General features: G+C 46.4%; 1 protein-coding gene across 7 annotated transcripts in view; it reads right to left on the minus strand.

Moving 5' to 3' along the window:
- ACAP3 (ArfGAP with coiled-coil, ankyrin repeat and PH domains 3) overlaps positions 1-16,691 on the minus strand; it is a 271,725-nt gene that overhangs the window by 115,821 nt on the left and 139,213 nt on the right. For 6 of the 7 annotated variants that reach the window (XM_040325845.1, XM_040325849.1, XM_040325847.1 and 3 more), the window contains exons 3-4: positions 12,905-13,024; positions 11,836-11,889 (exon numbers count right to left, since the gene is read on the minus strand). In XM_040325845.1, the coding sequence (XP_040181779.1) occupies positions 11,836-11,889; positions 12,905-13,024 (174 nt within the window). Of the gene's footprint in view, positions 1-11,835; positions 11,890-12,904; positions 13,025-13,135; positions 13,313-16,691 lie in introns of those variants that run through there. The other variant, XM_040325851.1, reaches the window with a different exon arrangement.

The following is a 16,691-nucleotide window of genomic DNA, read 5'->3' on the forward strand; positions in this document are numbered from 1 at the left end:
TGTAGAGAGCAAAATGTTATGCCCTGGGTGTCAAATACTAGAATTACCCACACTTTTTATTCTTTGATTTGAACATTGTTTTGCAACATACTAATTGCATTATCAACAGACTGCTTGTGTAATCCGACCTAAACGGGGAGGTATAAGAAAGGCTATTTAAGGGCCAGTTCACACCAGACGCAGTTCCGTTCGTTTTTTTTCTGCACAAAATGCATGCACAGCGTTTTCTATGTATTTCAATGGCTCTAGTTCACACCATGCAGTCAGTTTCTGCACCGGAAACTGACTGCATGGTGTGAACTAGAGCCATTGGAATACATTTGCGCAGGAAAAATGCGCACAGAACTGCGTCTGGTGTGAACTGGCCCTTGTACAACTCCAGGAGGAAACTTAAAAAATTCTCTCACTTACATTGGGGCTGTGCCTGCAATGCGAGGGTTAACTGCTCATTTAGGTCTAGGGGGCACGGAAAGTAGCCCTACTTACCTGCACCTTCATGCTGTTAAAGTGGTCCTCACAGTGCCTTCTCCCCTGTGCTCCAACTATCTAAGGTCCTCTGTCATCATCAAGGCCATTGGTCTCCAAACTGCAGCCCTTTGCTTGCTTTTATTTGGCCTTAAGGCGCTATGTCATTCACTATCAACAACAAAGGGGCACAATTCCTACCAATGACACGAATAATGGGCTCAATTCCTTGCAGTGACACCAATGGGGCACTATTCCTCCCTATGACACCAATTATGGGGCACAATTCCTACCAATGACACTAATAATGGGCTTAATTCTTTGCAGTTACACCAATGATGGCGCACAATTCCTTGCAGTGACAATGATGGGGCACAATTCCTTGCAGTGACAATGATGGGGCACAATTCCTTGCAGTGACAATGATGGGGCACAATTCCTTGCAGTGACAATGATGGGGCACAATTCCTTGCAGTGACAATGATGGGGCACAATTCCTTGCAGTGACAATGATGGGGCACAATTCCTTGCAGTGACAATGATGGGGCACAATTCCTTGCAGTGACAATGATGGGGCACAATTCCTTGCAGTGACAACAATGATGGGGCACAATTTCTTGCAGTGAGAACAATGATGGGGCACAATTCCTCCCAATGACACAAGCGATAGAGCCCAATTCCTCCCAATGACACCAATGACGGGGCACAAATCCTCCCAATAACACAAACAAAGGGGGGGCGGCTATTCCTTTCACTGACACCAAAGATGTGGAATTGTTTACTCCAACTGATGCTGAGACATTTTCTGCTACCACTGGCCACAGTCCGGCCCCCCTAAAGTCTAAAGGACAGTAAACTGGCCCTTGGTTTAAAAGGTTTGGAGACCTCTGATCAAGACCAATGCAACTTCCATAGCCCTGCACTGAGCTTGAGCATGCGGAGGAACAGTCCACTGTCGAAGTATGAGGGAGAGCTGTCTGTTGGAGGAACGGAGGATCAGGTAATTAAAAATTCATTATACAGCCCCCTAGACTAAACAAGTGGTTAAACCATGCAGTGCTGGTCCATCCCCACTGCAAGAGAGTAGTCAGGCTTCCCAGAGTTTGGCTTTAAATTAAAAAATTCTCACAGTTTATTCCAAATTTAGACAGATTAATGTCATCTTCTTAGGCCTAGTACACACGAGAGGATTTATCCGCGGATACGGTCCACCGGACCGTTTCCGCGGATAAATCCTCTCGAGGATTTGCGAGGATTTGGATCCAATGGAGTGTACTCACCATCGGATCGAAATCCGCGCTGAAATTCCCTCGCGATGACGTGTCGCGCCGTCGCCGCGTCATCACGCGGCGACGTGCGCGACGCTGTCATATAAGGAATTCCACGCATGCGTCGAATCATTACGACGCATGCGGGGGATTGATTCGGACGGATTGATCCGGTGAGTCTGTACAGACCAGCGGATCAATCCGTTGGGATGGATTCCACCGGATAGATTTTAAAGCATGTCTTCAAATTTTTATCCGCTGGAAATCCATCCCAGGGGATAAAAATCCGCTGAAACAGATCCGCTGGATTGTACACACCAGGGGATCTATCCGCTGGAGCCGGTCCGCGGATCAATTCCAGCGGATGGATCCTCTCGTGTGTACGGGGCCTGAGAGTCGCTGTTGCAAAAAAAATAAAAAAAAATAACCCCCAAAGGATGTAAAAACAGTGAGACCTGATTATTAAGATATCATTGGCTGCTTGAAACCAATAAACATCAAACTCAAACTCATAGGTCAGAGGGGGCAAGGGAGTGGGGTTTTTTTTTGGTGGGGACTTTTCACGGCACTGATAGGAAACGGAAATAGTAAAAAATAACAATATTTATTAAACATAAAACAATTACAATAAAACGACATTTAGGGACAGACCCCACATTGCACATCAGAAAACAAAAACCGACTTTTGTCGTTTTTCACAAGACATAAAACGAAGTTTTCCCCCACACACGGTCATTTTAATTGACGTTTTTCAAAACGTCGTTTTTTTTCATCACATAAAGTGATGGTGTGTACGCGGCATCAGAGGGTCACCAAGACAGCCAGGAAATAGAATTCAGAGAGTTCTGCAATGTCAGCCTCCATGTTTCTCTCATGAGGTGTCGGCAGCATACAGAAGGGTTGAATCGATTATTTGGGGGTGAGGCCTGTGCGTGTTTTTACTGATACAAGACCAATTTTCAGTGAGCAACAAATGATGAGGTCAGCGATGAACAAATGTGCCGTTAGGAGTCATGACAGGGGAATGCTGCATGTAGAAGCTTTATTTTACTGCAGGCAGCCGGAAGGAACACAATTATACAATCGCATTGTCTGCATGCCCCAAACAGTAAACATCACTACACAAAGCAATCATGGTTCTAGTCACCACAGCGGAACGCAGCACTCCATACTAGCAGGTTCATACAGGCTTTAAAAGTTTCACCATCTTAGGCAGCTTATATGGAAGGAATGTATACATTGTGTCATGAGGCAAGGACGGCTTCTCAGGGAGGAGTTCTATAACCTTCATACAGCAATGGGCTGCCATATAGCTACGTATTCAGGCTGTTTGAGAACCTCCAAAGCATGGAGCGCGATACAAGATGGAGGAGTTTGTGCGTGAACTCGAGTGCCACATTCTTTTTTTAAATCAAAAAAGTTTTTTTATTGAACAATCCAAAAATAAGAGAAGAGGAAATGTAATGGCTGCAGCTCCAGCACTGACTCCTACACCGATTGTCAGCTTTCCCAGTGGCCCATCAGCCATGAGATATACATAGGGGTGTGCAGGGTGTGCCTGGGTACACCCTAAACACATTGCGCGCATTAGCATTATCGAGATGGGAAAGATCTCCCCAATACCGGCTCTTCCATAAGAGAAGTGCTTATGCACTTCTTTCACTGTGGCGCCAGAGAGATCAATGTGTCGGGCCAGGGCTCGACAAACCCCAGGCGCCAGGTTGCATTGGTGACTAGAATTAGCAAACTGGCCCCAGGCATGTACTGGCCATTGGGACTTCAATGACAGCAGATCGCCGCTCATCATACGATCCAGAAGGACGGCGTGCCACACACAGCTGTGGCATAAGCTTCCTCGGCACTCGTTCTCCCAGTCTTTCCTTCCCCTGCTCTCCATCCTGTCTGCTGCCGCGTAAAAACTAGATGGAGAGCGGGGAAGGAAAGACCGGGAGAACGAGTGCCGAGAAAGCTTATGTCACAGCTGTGTGTGGCCGCCGTCCTTCCGGATCGTATGATGAGCTTCTCAGTGTGAATCCCGAGGAGCATGTCTGTATTCAGTCATGCTGAAGTTAACTAGCCAGGGAGAGGAGGTGAGCGCTGCGGGGGAACCAGAGAATCATTGGGGGGGGGGGATTGAGGCGCATTGGGGGACCAGAGCAGCATGGAGGAGGGCGGATAGAGTATGGGGGACCAGAGCAGCATGAGGGGTAGAGCATGGGAACCTGAGCAGCAAAGGGGGGAATAGAGGAGCATGGGGACCAGAGCAGCATGTCGGGAATAGAGGAGCATGGGGACCAGAGCAGCATGGGGGGGAATAGAGGAGCATGGGGGGGAATAGAGGAGCATGGGGACCAGAGCAGCATGGGGGGAATAGAGGAGCATGGGGAACAGAGCAGCATAGGGGGGAATAGAGAAGCATGGGGACCAGAGCAGCATGGGGGGAATAGAGGAGTATGGGGACCAGAGCAGCATGGGGGGAATAGAGGAGTATGGGGACCAGAGCAGCATTGGGGGAATAGAGGAGCATGGGGACCAGAGCAGCATGGGGGGGAATAGAGGAGCATGGGGACCAGAGCAGCATTGGGGGAATAGAGGAGCATGGGGACCAGAGCAGCATGGGGGGGAATAGAGAAGCATGGGGACCAGAGCAGCATGGGGGGAATAGAGAAGCATGGGGACCAGAGCAGCATGGGGGGAATAGAGGAGCATGGGGACCAGAGCAGCATGGGGGGGAATAGAGGAGTATGGGGACCAGAGCAGCATGGGGGGAATAGAGGAGCATGGGGACCAGAGCAGCATGGGGGGAATAGAGGAGTATGGGGACCAGAGCAGCATGGGGGGAATAGAGGAGCATGGGGACCAGAGCAGCATGGGGGGAATAGAGGAGTATGGGGACCAGAGCAGCATGGGGGGAATAGAGGAGCATGGGGACCAGAGCAGCATGGGGGGAATAGAGGAGCATGGGGACCAGAGCAGCATGGGGGGAATAGAGGAGCATGCAGCCGAAAGACTGGCTCCTAGATTCCAAGAAAATTAGTCAAGCCTTGTGTCGGGTCATATATATGTAGACACACACATGCATGTGTGTTTGAGCTTTGGGGTGCACACCCTAATGCAATAGACTGCGCACACCTATGGAGATATACATACATACATACATTGTACCAAGCTGGACCCAGGTAAGTTTGCAATAAAGGTCATAACTTTTTTTTTTACTTCATGAATTGTTAATTAGTGTTTTTTTTTTTTTCATATGTGCTTAGTGTTTAAGCTGTAGCGTGCATGCGTCATTATTACCATCTTCAGAATTCCATCTCATTCAGGAGACTGAGCTGGTTTCCCTCTGATTTGGAAGGAAAATCAAAATAAACGGATTTAGCAGTTTGCTCACTATAATCCCTCTTCTATCCTCAGAATAGCAGAAGCTACAATGCCAAAAGCTGTGGGCCTCCTGCATGTGCGTCAAGAGCAGGACTGATACCAGGCTGTAGAGGTGGGAGGCAGCGGAAGGTCACCCGGCAAATCCCCTCTCATTTCCTGATGACTTCATGTAAAGGGTTTAGCTGAAGACAGTAGGGAGGAGTAAGGGGAGATGCCTGGAGGGGGGCTGCCACACAGGAAACATTTGGATATGAAATACACATCCATTGAGCTTTTCCTTATCTCCTGGCAGTGCTTTTTTTTACGGGAAAGGGTCTTCCCTCATCCGGTCTCTGCAGGCATGATTAATGCATAAGGGCTGACAGTGGGGGAGGGAGACACCTAGCCAAGGCTATACAGGAAACACTATGCTATCCATGCTGATGGTCATCTGGAAATCAAGTGACAGGAAAAATGGGGTAAAACTTTAATGTCCGTCATAAAGGAAGGTAGTATCCTTACAGACTACTGGTCTGCCTTGACGCCAGCGCCTTAGGCCTCATGTACACTGTTTTTTCATACGGATGCACGAGACTCCAACTGTAGGTGAGGGAAGGCGGAAGGCACAGGTGCACCATTCAGCAGCCTGGTAAACTCTATGAGAGGCTGACAGCTTCTGTGCCTAGACGGTGCACCAAACAGCACTAATGTTTAGGGCAGTAAACACCCAATGACGTATGCCCAGAATGCAAACAAACAGTGCACCCTAAATGTTAGTACCACTCTGTTCAGCCCTGTCCAGCCACAGCAGCTGTTAGCCTCTCCTCTCAGAGTTTATAGGCTGGTTGGTGCACCTGAGCCTTACATCTGCACCGGACTGCCTAGTCTCGTGCACCAGGGCCGCCATCAGGGAGGCACAGGTAGTACACCTGTAAGGGGCCCGGCCACCCCCCGCCCCGTGTTTTTTTAATTAATTAATTTATTTATATTTTTCGTCTGACCCCCCTCACCTTTAGCAACTCGCGACAGGGGAACACCCCCCCCCCTGTTTTTTTTCTGTCTGACTTTAGCAACTCGTGGCAGGAGACAGAAGAGAAGACTTGACTGTTTGTCAGCACCAACCCCTCTGTCCCGCTTATCGTGTGGCAGGAGATAGAAGAGATGACACTTTCGTTACCACATCCACCCCCCCCCCTTATCTCGTGGCAGGAGAGAGAAGGGACCCCCCCCCCCCGGTTCTCTGCTCCAGGGGGGCCTTGCCTAAACTGTGTAAGGGGCCCCAAAATTTGTGATGGCTGCCCTGACCAGGGCTAAACACTAACTATGCATGAGGTCTTAAAGTGGATCTTTCGTTAACTTTGAATAACATAATAACATCTTTCAAGTATAACTACGCCAAAACCTTTTTTTTTTTTTTTTTGGATAGAGATCGGGAGGGTTATAACACTGTTTTTTTTTTTGCTATATGTGTCATATTGGGGTGATTTCCCTTCACTTCCTGCCCCACAGCCACAGCAAGAAGTGAGAGGAAGCTCCTCCATCCTCTTAGACAGCCGACACCAGAACAAGTGTCCCTATTATATTTCCCCTCTATTCTTTTTTGGTGGCAACTCAAGATCGAGGATTTTTACCTTCCAAGAGGTTGTAAACCTTGGAAATAACAAAAAAACAAACCCTGCAAGAGAAAGGCATAATGAGCTAGCATGCATCGCATACTAGCTCATTATGAAATAATTATCTCAGAATGATGCCCTGAATCGGAGTCGGCACTCCGAGTACAGGGTAGACATCTCCCACCGGAGTTACTTCCGGGTTCGCCGGTCATGGCACGGCTACTGAAGAAACGCCACCAGTGCCCCATTTCTTCAGTGAGCATGCGCCGATGATGTCGGGAGCAGCGCATATACTGTGCAAGTTTAGGAGATATTCAAGGTACCTATAGGAAAGCCTTGCTATAGGCTTACCTGTAGGTAAAAGTGGTGTAACAGAGTTTACAACCAGTTTTATTCGAGTGTTCTAATTCCTCTCTACTCTATCCAAATCTACAAAATTATTGTATTTAGATAAACTTTAAAGTATTTACATAGACAAAACTTTTTTTTTCAATGTTTTGAATAAAAAAAAAGGGTAGAGTTGAAAATCTGAATTTTTTTGCGTGTGTCTTCTCCTGAGAAGAATTTATTTCACTTCCTGTAATTAGAGACAACAGGAAGTCAGAAGAAATCTCCCAAAGAAAGAATTCCCTTCCTAGACAACTTATCAGAACATTTGTCCCCCCATTTGAAGATGTACCCTTACCTCCTAGTCTCAGGACAACTCTAAAGTTTAAGACTCCTCCCACTGTGTCTCGATTCACAGGCTCAATTCTCACTAATGCATTTGATTACCACGATTTTTCTATTTTTTTTACATTCACTGTATATAGCTGGTTGCTATTACATCCCCGCTGACAGCTGAATGTAAAAAAAAAAAAACGGTCTGGTATGGACTTGGGCTTGACACCCCCATGCCAAAATGAAAAAATAAAGGGCACGGGTTCCCCCCAAAATCCATACCAGACCAGGTGGTCAGGAATCGGAGAGGAGGAGCGAGAGTCCCCTCCTGAACCATACCTGGCAGCATGCCCTCAACATGTTCATGGGGACAAGGGCCTCTTCCCGACAACCCTGGCCGGTGGTTGTCGGGGTCTGCGGGTGGGGGGACGTATCGGAATCTGGAAGCCCCCTTTAACAACCCCCCAGATCCCGCCACCCCATGTGAATAGCCATCCAATGAAATCACCTGGAGAGCCCACCCCTTGTAAGATTTGTTTGCCATCTGTGTCCCATTGGGGAGATTCCCCTTGACTTTCTGTCTTATTGGGGTAGATTTACTAAAACTGGAGAGTGCAAAATCAGTCTCACTTGTGCAGAGAGATCAATCAGTTTCTAACCTCAGCTTGTTCAATTAGGCAATCAAACCTGAAAGCCGATCGGTATCTATGCAGAAGTGAGACTTTGCACTCTCCAGCTTTTTAGTAAATAAACCCTGTAAACCCTGTGGCCACAACAGGAAGGGAGGAGGATTCCTTGCAAAGTTAAAGCGGGAGTTCACCCGAAATTTTTTTTTTAACATTAGATTCATGCTCATTTTGCCAAGGGGAATAGGGTCGTTTTTTTTAAAAACAAAGCAGTACTTACCGTTTTAGAGAGCGATCTTCTCCGCCGCTTCCGGGTATGGTCTTCGGGACTGGGCGTTCCTATTTGATTGACAGTCTTCCGACACGCTTCCGACGGTCGCATCTATCGCGTCACGAGTAGCCGAAAGAAGCCGAACGTCGGTGCGGCTCTATACGGCGCCTGCGCACTGACGTTCGGCTACTTTCGGAAAATCGTGACGCAATAGATGCGACTGTCGGAAGCCTGTCAGAAGACTGTCAATCAAATAGGAACGCCCAGTCCCGCAGCCCATACCCGGAAGCGGCGGAGAAGATCGCTCTCTAAAACGGTAAGTACGGCTTTGTTTTAAAAAAAAAAACTACCCGATTCCCCTCGACAAAATGAGCATGAATCTAATGTTAAAAATGTACATTTCCGGGTGAACCTCCACTTTAAGGAATCCACCATTAGCGAATTTCAACTCTACTCCTGTCCTGTGACAACCAAAATTTAGGATCTACTTTCACTGATAACAGTAAGCTAAACAGAAAAAGAAAATTTATGTCCCAAATAGGGGGCAGAGGCTGCAATAAAAACTTGACAAGCGTTCTAATCCCTCTCCAGTCTATCCATAACTAAAAATGCTCTTTGCCTTTCTTCCACTTAGGCGGTTTCCACGATTGCGATCTGAAAGTCGCACGATTTTGCTGCAATTTTGATGAGACTTGAAGCAATGTCTGTGTATTCTTGAGGTCTATTGACCTCAAGTCGCATAAAAGTTGGACCAAAGTAGTGCAGGGACTACTTTGAAGTCGCACAGATATGAATGGTACTCATTGGAAATCATGATGCAAGACTTGCCATGCGATTTTGTAGTTCCAAGTCGCACAAGTGGAAACGTAGCCTTACACTTGAATGTGCATTCCCTTACTAGTTGCCTTTTTATATTATTGATTAATGAATGAAGCTTTCCCGGCCCCTCCAATGCCAGTATTTATAGGTGCCAAGACTTTCGAATAGCTGTCTGCCTGAATCCCTCTGCTAATCACCCACACAGCAAGCTTAATTTTCTAAAAGATCATCCTTTGCCGCTCCGAGCCAAGAGACTTATCTCCGCACAGCTCTCTGTCCCCCTTAAAACTGTCACTTGTCTGATTCAGGGTGAAAAACTGGAAAGAGATGACATGGTTGTTCTCTCATTTCCTGGGCTGCAAATTCTGCAACATCTGGCACCCCATCACTGAGAGATTATGCAACACCCAGCCGGGCGAGCAGATGTGCTCAGCAATCGCTAGAATAATCCAGTCTCTACAGGCAAATGAGATGAATGCTTTAAATAAGCACAGCGCACAGTCCTACTTGCCCGATTCACCCCGGTCACAGTTAAGAAAAAAAATCTGAAAACGTAAATGCCAGTTAAAGGTCATTTTCAGCTATCAATGCACTTCAACCCTCAGGGCACGTCGCAAATAAATATGGCAAGTAAGTAGTATGGTGGTTGTGGAGATTCCCTGCCAGCCAAATTATTTTATTTTGGTACACAGAATTTGTTACCAGTAGCAAGGTACACTAGGTGTCAAGGCATTTGTCAAATGAGGTTTCCAATGATATACAATTTTAGCCACTAGTATTGGTATGACCATATTAATCACTTTGACACATCATAGTATTTAGATATAAAATGTAAATTTCACCAGAGGTGTGGACTAAAGATTGGAATAAGACCCCAATGCACACTGGGAGTTTGCCCAGCTCTTCTAAATGCCTTTCTCCTGGCAGGAAAAAAAAGTGTAAAAAAATTTCCATAAAGAGCGTTTACACACATTCAGGTGTGTTGGGCTTTTTTTTAGCAGCAAAACGCTCCTCTCCATCATAAAACACCCTTAACGATGGAGTTGTCATCCAGTGTGCATGAAGCCTAAGGCTTAAAGTGAATATTTGTCCAATTAATGGACATTCAAGTATTTAAATATTCTTAACAAGCAGTAAATATGTTGATCCATGTAGATACAGGCACCGTGGAGTAATTCATTCTCAAATTTCACACTGAAGGAGTCCAGTTGTTCTCCCCTTGATCCCCTTTCCCTGCAAGTTACTGAGTAACTTTTCAACGTTCTGATCTCGAATGTAAACATAACATCAGTGTCCTGTAAAGGGATGAACAGGCTGAGAAATAAAGAGAAACTCTTAAAAAGCTTTTTTCACTCTAAAAGCTGAATGAATATTTTTTTAACCTATTTCTCTGTCTACGCTATGCAGCAGGAATGGACAAATCTCTTGCTGTGGCAATTGTATTTTGACCAGTGATAGCGGCTGACAGAATACCCAAACTGTGTCTGCACCTGATTGAATGCAGCCACTGTTTCACTAGAAATTTTCCATCAGAAGATGTTTTCAATTAAAAGAGGTCAGGCAGGAGGGTGGCAACAAGGCCCCAACTGACCAAATTTCAACCGGTTCATTAGATGTATGGGCAGCTTAAGACTGTACCACCTGTAAAAGGGGACTGGCTCAACTGGTAGTGGCAGCGGTAAGCCGTGCACGAGACATCGACTACCAGGAACAGTCCAAACAGAGCTGAGGTTCTTTGTGTGTGTGTGTGTCATCATTTCCCAGGATGCAGTGCGCTACCCAATTATCACTCCCCATCCAAGACTTCCAGGAAGTAAGTGCTTGTGGGCTTCACAATGCCCACAAGCAAAATGACAACGGTGTGGACATAGTTTTATAAACTATCTTTTTTGAATAACTATGCGGAGCGGCGGCAGATTGTAAAATAGTAAGTGACCGGATTTATATTATAAAAACGCAGGATGAAAGGACATACATTTAAAAAATGCTAATTGTGGTTGGAACCCCACTTTAAGAGAAGTGGAAGAGGGAATCCTCAGAATCAGCCAGCAAATACTTAGGGCTCTTTCACACTGAGCGCCCGTACAGGTCCGTCTGTCAGTTTTTTTTGCAGACCTGAACGGGCGCTCCGTGCTCCTCTATGGAGCCGCGGATGTCAGCGGTGACATGCCCGCTGACATCCAACCCGCTCCGATCCGCCAAAGTGTGACGGAGGAAAAACCTACTTTTCCTTCCGTCTGGTGGATCGGATCGGGTGAACACGGACATACGGTCCGTGTTCATCCGATCCCCCGACAGGGGAGAGCGGAGAAAAGACAGGGCGGTCCCTGCACAGTGTGCGGGGACCGCCCTGTCATCCGCCGGCAAGCGGAGGTGCATGGGGCGGATCATTACTGATCCGCCCAGTGTGAAAGAGGCCTAAGGATACAATGTGGGGAACAGGTAGGATGTGGAGATAGATGTTTTATTTTATTTATTATGTTCCAAGCTCTACAAAGTCTCCAGGATCCAGGACCCAATGATTGTGTATAAGTACAGCCATTTTAACCCAAGCAGATCCCAGTCTTCAGAGTAATGAAGGAGCACAGGTCGCGATGTTGATTACTAGGCGGTTTATGTTGGTGGTATAATGTTTAAAACAACAACAGCATTGATTTTCTCAGTCCTAGAACCAATGTAATTTTCACAGTCGACAAGCAGACATATGCAGAATACAGTACTTTTTTTATCTTTTAAAATTGGCATGCTCTTACCATGTGATAGTTAACCATTTCCTGCAGGCTATCCCCAAATTTGTCCAAACATTCCTGAAAATAAATAGAAATAAGGAACAGATGAGTTGCCAATATGATTCTATGTACAGGGTACAATGCTGATTGGTTAAGTACCAATAGACTGTCAATGGCAGTTCAATGAAATATTGGGTGCAAGAGTACTGTATACTATTATGACAATGTTATAGATGCATTCCATATGTTTTATGTCTAAACTTTTTATACAATTTACTTAAAGCGGGAGTTCACCCGAAAAACTATTTTTAACATTAGATTCATGCTCATTTTGGGAAGCAGAATCAGGTGTTTTTTTTTAAATCGAAACAGTACTTACCGTTTTAGAGATAGATCTTCTCCGCCGCTTCCGGGTATGGTCTTCGGGACTGGGCGTTCCTATTTGATTGACAGGCTTCCGACAGTCGCATACATCGCGTCAGGAGTAGCCGAAAGAAGCCGAACGTCGGTGCGGCTCTATACGGCGCTTGCGCACCGACGTTCGGCTACTTTCGGAAAATCGTGACGCGCTGTATGCGACTGTCGAAAGCATGTCAATCAAATAGGAACGCCCAGTCCCGCAGCCCATCCCGGAAGCGGCGGAGAAGATCTCTCTCTAAAACGGTAAGTACTGCTTCGATTTAAAAAAAAACACCCGATTCTGCTTCCCAAAATGAGCCTCAATCGAATGTTAAAAATTTAGTTTTTGGGTGAACCTCCACTTTAATAAACAAATATTTTATTCAAACACTTTTATTTTTGTTCGCTAGCTACAATGAAATACTGAATGATCCATCAGGAAGCAGCTATGCAGGTCACAGCTTGTATTGTGTCTGGAGTTCAAGGTGTGACTGACCATCCTGATAGGTCTGGCAATGACTATATGTATCTGTCCGTCCTGAATAATGCAACGCCTTTCTGTAATCATCAGCTTTAGGAGACAACTTTGATAAAAGAAAGAAACCTTCAAGTTATGGGGAAAGGCAATAAAAAACACTAGCTATGCAATGGGTTTCTTCTTAGGTGTTAAAAATACAGCACTGCTGAAACTTACCGAGATCATCTCATCTTTCTTGCACTGATGGGCCAAATCTCGGATGCCGCTCACAAAGTGCTTGTTGGTAGTAAGGTAGGTTTTCCCGGCTTCTAACATTCCACTGCATAGTTTCACCAACTGACAACAAAAAGAAAAAAAGCAGAGAAGATAGTTGTTACCTGGCACAGGGAGAAGACTGTCGAGCCTCTTAAATAGCAAAGCTATCAGTGTGTCCCTGTAACGCTTTACCTCAGACTTGTAGATGCAACGTGACTGCTATGGCTGAAGTCCAGCTAGGCTGCCGCCTATATTACCTTCAGAAAATAAAGGTAGTTGAGGGATGGCCGCAAGATAATGTCAACACAAATGCAGGGAGGATGGAAACAAAAATGCACTGACTCAGCCTGGCTGGCAGTGAACCACAATTGGGAACCACTTATCTCTTTAAATGCCTCTTAAACTTTGAATGTCTCACTGGAACAATTCAGACACTGTCACGATCCACAGATCCTGAACTGGTCACCAGAGGAAGTCACGAGATCTGTGACTAAACCGGTAGGAGGAGCCCAATTGTCTGACGTGTGGGAAGCAGGAAGTGGTCTGGAGAGGAGGTATAGGATGCATTAAACGCTGTGAAACCGGGGCTCGGGAACCGGGATTTAGGTGACTCTATCCCCCCTCGGTACTACAGCACTTTATAAGCGATTTTCTGACTATGCTAATGTTAGTTGAATGTATATTGAGCGTTTTTTTTTTACCGTCCTGCCAGTGCACCGCTCAAGTGTGAAAGCCCACGGGCTTTAACACTGGAGTGAATGGAGCCACTCTTTCAGGGCGCTTCGCAAGCACTACTTTTAGCATTATAGGCCCAGATTCACAGAGTGTGGGCGCACATTACGCAGCCGTAATTGCATTGCATTCAACAAGCTATTGCTCCCAACGCTGCGTCAGCGTGGCGTAGATTTCGAGGGCGCAGGCCGGCGTAGGTGGGCGTGACCCATGCAAATGAGGCGTGACCCCATGCAAATGATGGGCCGAGCGCCAGACAGATACGTATCACGAACTGCGCATGCGCCGTGACGTGGACGCATCCCCCTGCGCCTGCTCACAACCACGTCGGAACAACTGCCTAAACTACGCCGGATCACTGCGTACGGCGTGAACGTAACCTACGCCCAGCCAGACACACGTCCAATGTAAAATACGCCGGCTTGTGTTCCCTGGTGCAGACCTTTGCATGTCTGCTGCTGGGTTGCACCTCCTTTATGGGGAATAACTTTACGCCGGACGTACAACTTACGCGCACCTTGCGTAGCCTGCGTCGGGCGCACGCAGGTTAGTGAATCGCCGTATTTCCCTAATTTGCATGTTTGAATGGCTAATCAATGGGAGCGGCACCATGCTCCCAGCCTAAATGTACGCCCCACCCTACGCCGGCGTAAGCAAGCTACGTTGGCGGGGTGTAGCCTGGTTTTAGGCGCATATCTGTTTGTGGGTCTGGTGCACAGATACGACGGCGCACATTTGCACTTACGTTGGCGTAACTTATTCTACGTCGGCGTAAGTGCTTTGTGAATCTGGGCCATAGTGTCTGCAAAGCGCCTCAGTGTGAAAGCGGTCTTAAGGTGAGGGTACACCCGGTGGGTGAGGAGTACACACTGCATGAAGACACCTTATTACTCAATTCATGTTATTCTTATGGACTTTTGCGAACCATTATTTTATATCATTAAGGACTGTGTGTGATTCATGGAGCACAAGCACTTTATATTGTTTTCATTAAAATTTATTGCAAGTCACGTTTTTATGTTACGCATTTGAATTTATATTGTTTTATAGCACATGTTTTATTAATTGATGAGTACTAGTAGCGTGGCACAGTATAACAGTATATATACTATGTTAGTTTTTTCACATTGTGGGGAAGTGTGGGAAGTGCAAGCAGCTGTTCTTAATTTTTAGTTTAGTTCATGATATTTCTTCAGTTTTGGCAGCTCACAAGGTTTTACCTACCTGGTCACCAGAGTGGCAACACCCAATATTATCACTAAAAGCCGTGAAGAAGTGGCAATGCCCTGAAACTCATTGGCTGCATTCTTTTTACCTCCTACAAATAAAGTCTGAGCTTGAGTTTATGACTCTTCACTCAAGGTGCCCTCATCGCACACACATACAAACTTTCAGCCTGAGGAACAAGTGTCCTGTTGGGTACCTGCAGGAGTTGAGTAGCCTTGGACTCTCACAAGGTCCCACAGACCACCCATCAGGGAGCACCCAAATGGTAGCCCTGGTTATTGACCAAACAGGATCCTGAATCTGGACCAGTGCTGCCACACAACCAATAATTTTGTTTATTCTGGACAAACTGTCAATGCGCCCATTAAAAGGAAAATTAATGGTGTGGGGCCACATACTGTAAACTGAAAAGACCCAGGAAATTTCAGTAGGTTTTAAAGATGGAAAGGCTCTTTAAATTGATATCAATGTGCCACTATAATTTCCCAAGTCAAAGTACACCTGTCATGAATGAACAATGGGCTCTTCCGTTACTGAAAATTGACGGATTGGTTGTGTCTGACCTACATTTTTCTGAAGATACCAACCTGGAACAAGCATGCAGCAAATGCTGTAAGCCAAGTGCTGTTATTTAGGAATTTTTCTTGATAAATATACTCACCTGCCCCGTGAATCCATCTTTGGCACGCTGCAATTCGCTGTTCTGGCGTGACAGCCCGGTCCTATGCTGCCATCTTGATCCTCCTTAGCCAGCTGCCACTTCCAGGTTTAGGAAGTTACCATGACGTGCGTGAGCTCTGCTAACTGACTGCTTTGTGTCCCACCCCTGCAAGCTACTGGGAGATGTGATGTAGCTATCTCAGGAGGCTATGAGAGTGGGATATGCCATTCTTGCCTAGGCGAAAGTAGTGGCCATGAAGGGGGGGGGGGGTGGTCTTGGGGTAAAAAAAACAAAACGTTTTATACTGTGGTGGCGGGAGGCATGCAAGGAGGGACACCGAGACTCTCTAGAGCAGTGGTTCTCAACCTTTCTAGGTCTCCTAAAGCCGTGACCCCTTGATTAAATTCCCCAAGCTGTGGGGACTCCTAACAGTAAAATTATTTTGTAGCGTGGGTTGTCAGCACCCAAGGCAAGACAAGTAATTTGCGCCCTTAACCCAAGGACATTTAGCGATTCCTAAGTCCCTTCCACTTGTACAATATTAAAACCGCTTAGGCTGCTTTCACATTGCAGCGTGGAGCCGCGGTGACGGTATAGCCGCGCTATTTGTAGCGCGGCTATACCGTCGTATTTACCTCAATATTCGGGCGCTAGCGGTGAGGCTTTAACCCCCGCTAGCGGCCGAAAAAGGGCGGTATTACCACGCTTTCCCATTGATTTCAATGGGAAGGCGCGGTGAACACACCGCTCCTATACCGCGGTAAAGATGCCGCTAGCAGGACTTTTGGTGCGCTCCTGCTAGCGCACCGCTTCAATGTGAAAGCCTTCGGGCTTTCACATTGAACACTGCAGGGCATGATTTTTCATGCGGTATAGCAGCGCTATTTTTAGCGCTGTACCGCATGAAAAACGCCCCAGTGTGCAAGGGGCCTTATGGTACATTTTAGGATGTACCAATCTTTCTCTTTGTTCTCCTTTCTTTCCCTTTAATCTCTCGCTGTCCGAATTTTTTATTTTCTTCCCCCCCATCCCTCTCTAGCCATCTATTTTGTTCTCTTATTCTTTCTCTCCTTTTTCTTTGTTCCACCCTCTCTTTTCCTCTCCCTTCCATGTATTCTCCATTTTTAT

This window comes from Rana temporaria, chromosome 10, assembly GCF_905171775.1.
Source record: "Rana temporaria chromosome 10, aRanTem1.1, whole genome shotgun sequence".
In the NCBI taxonomy this organism is placed as follows: Eukaryota; Metazoa; Chordata; class Amphibia; order Anura; family Ranidae; genus Rana; species Rana temporaria.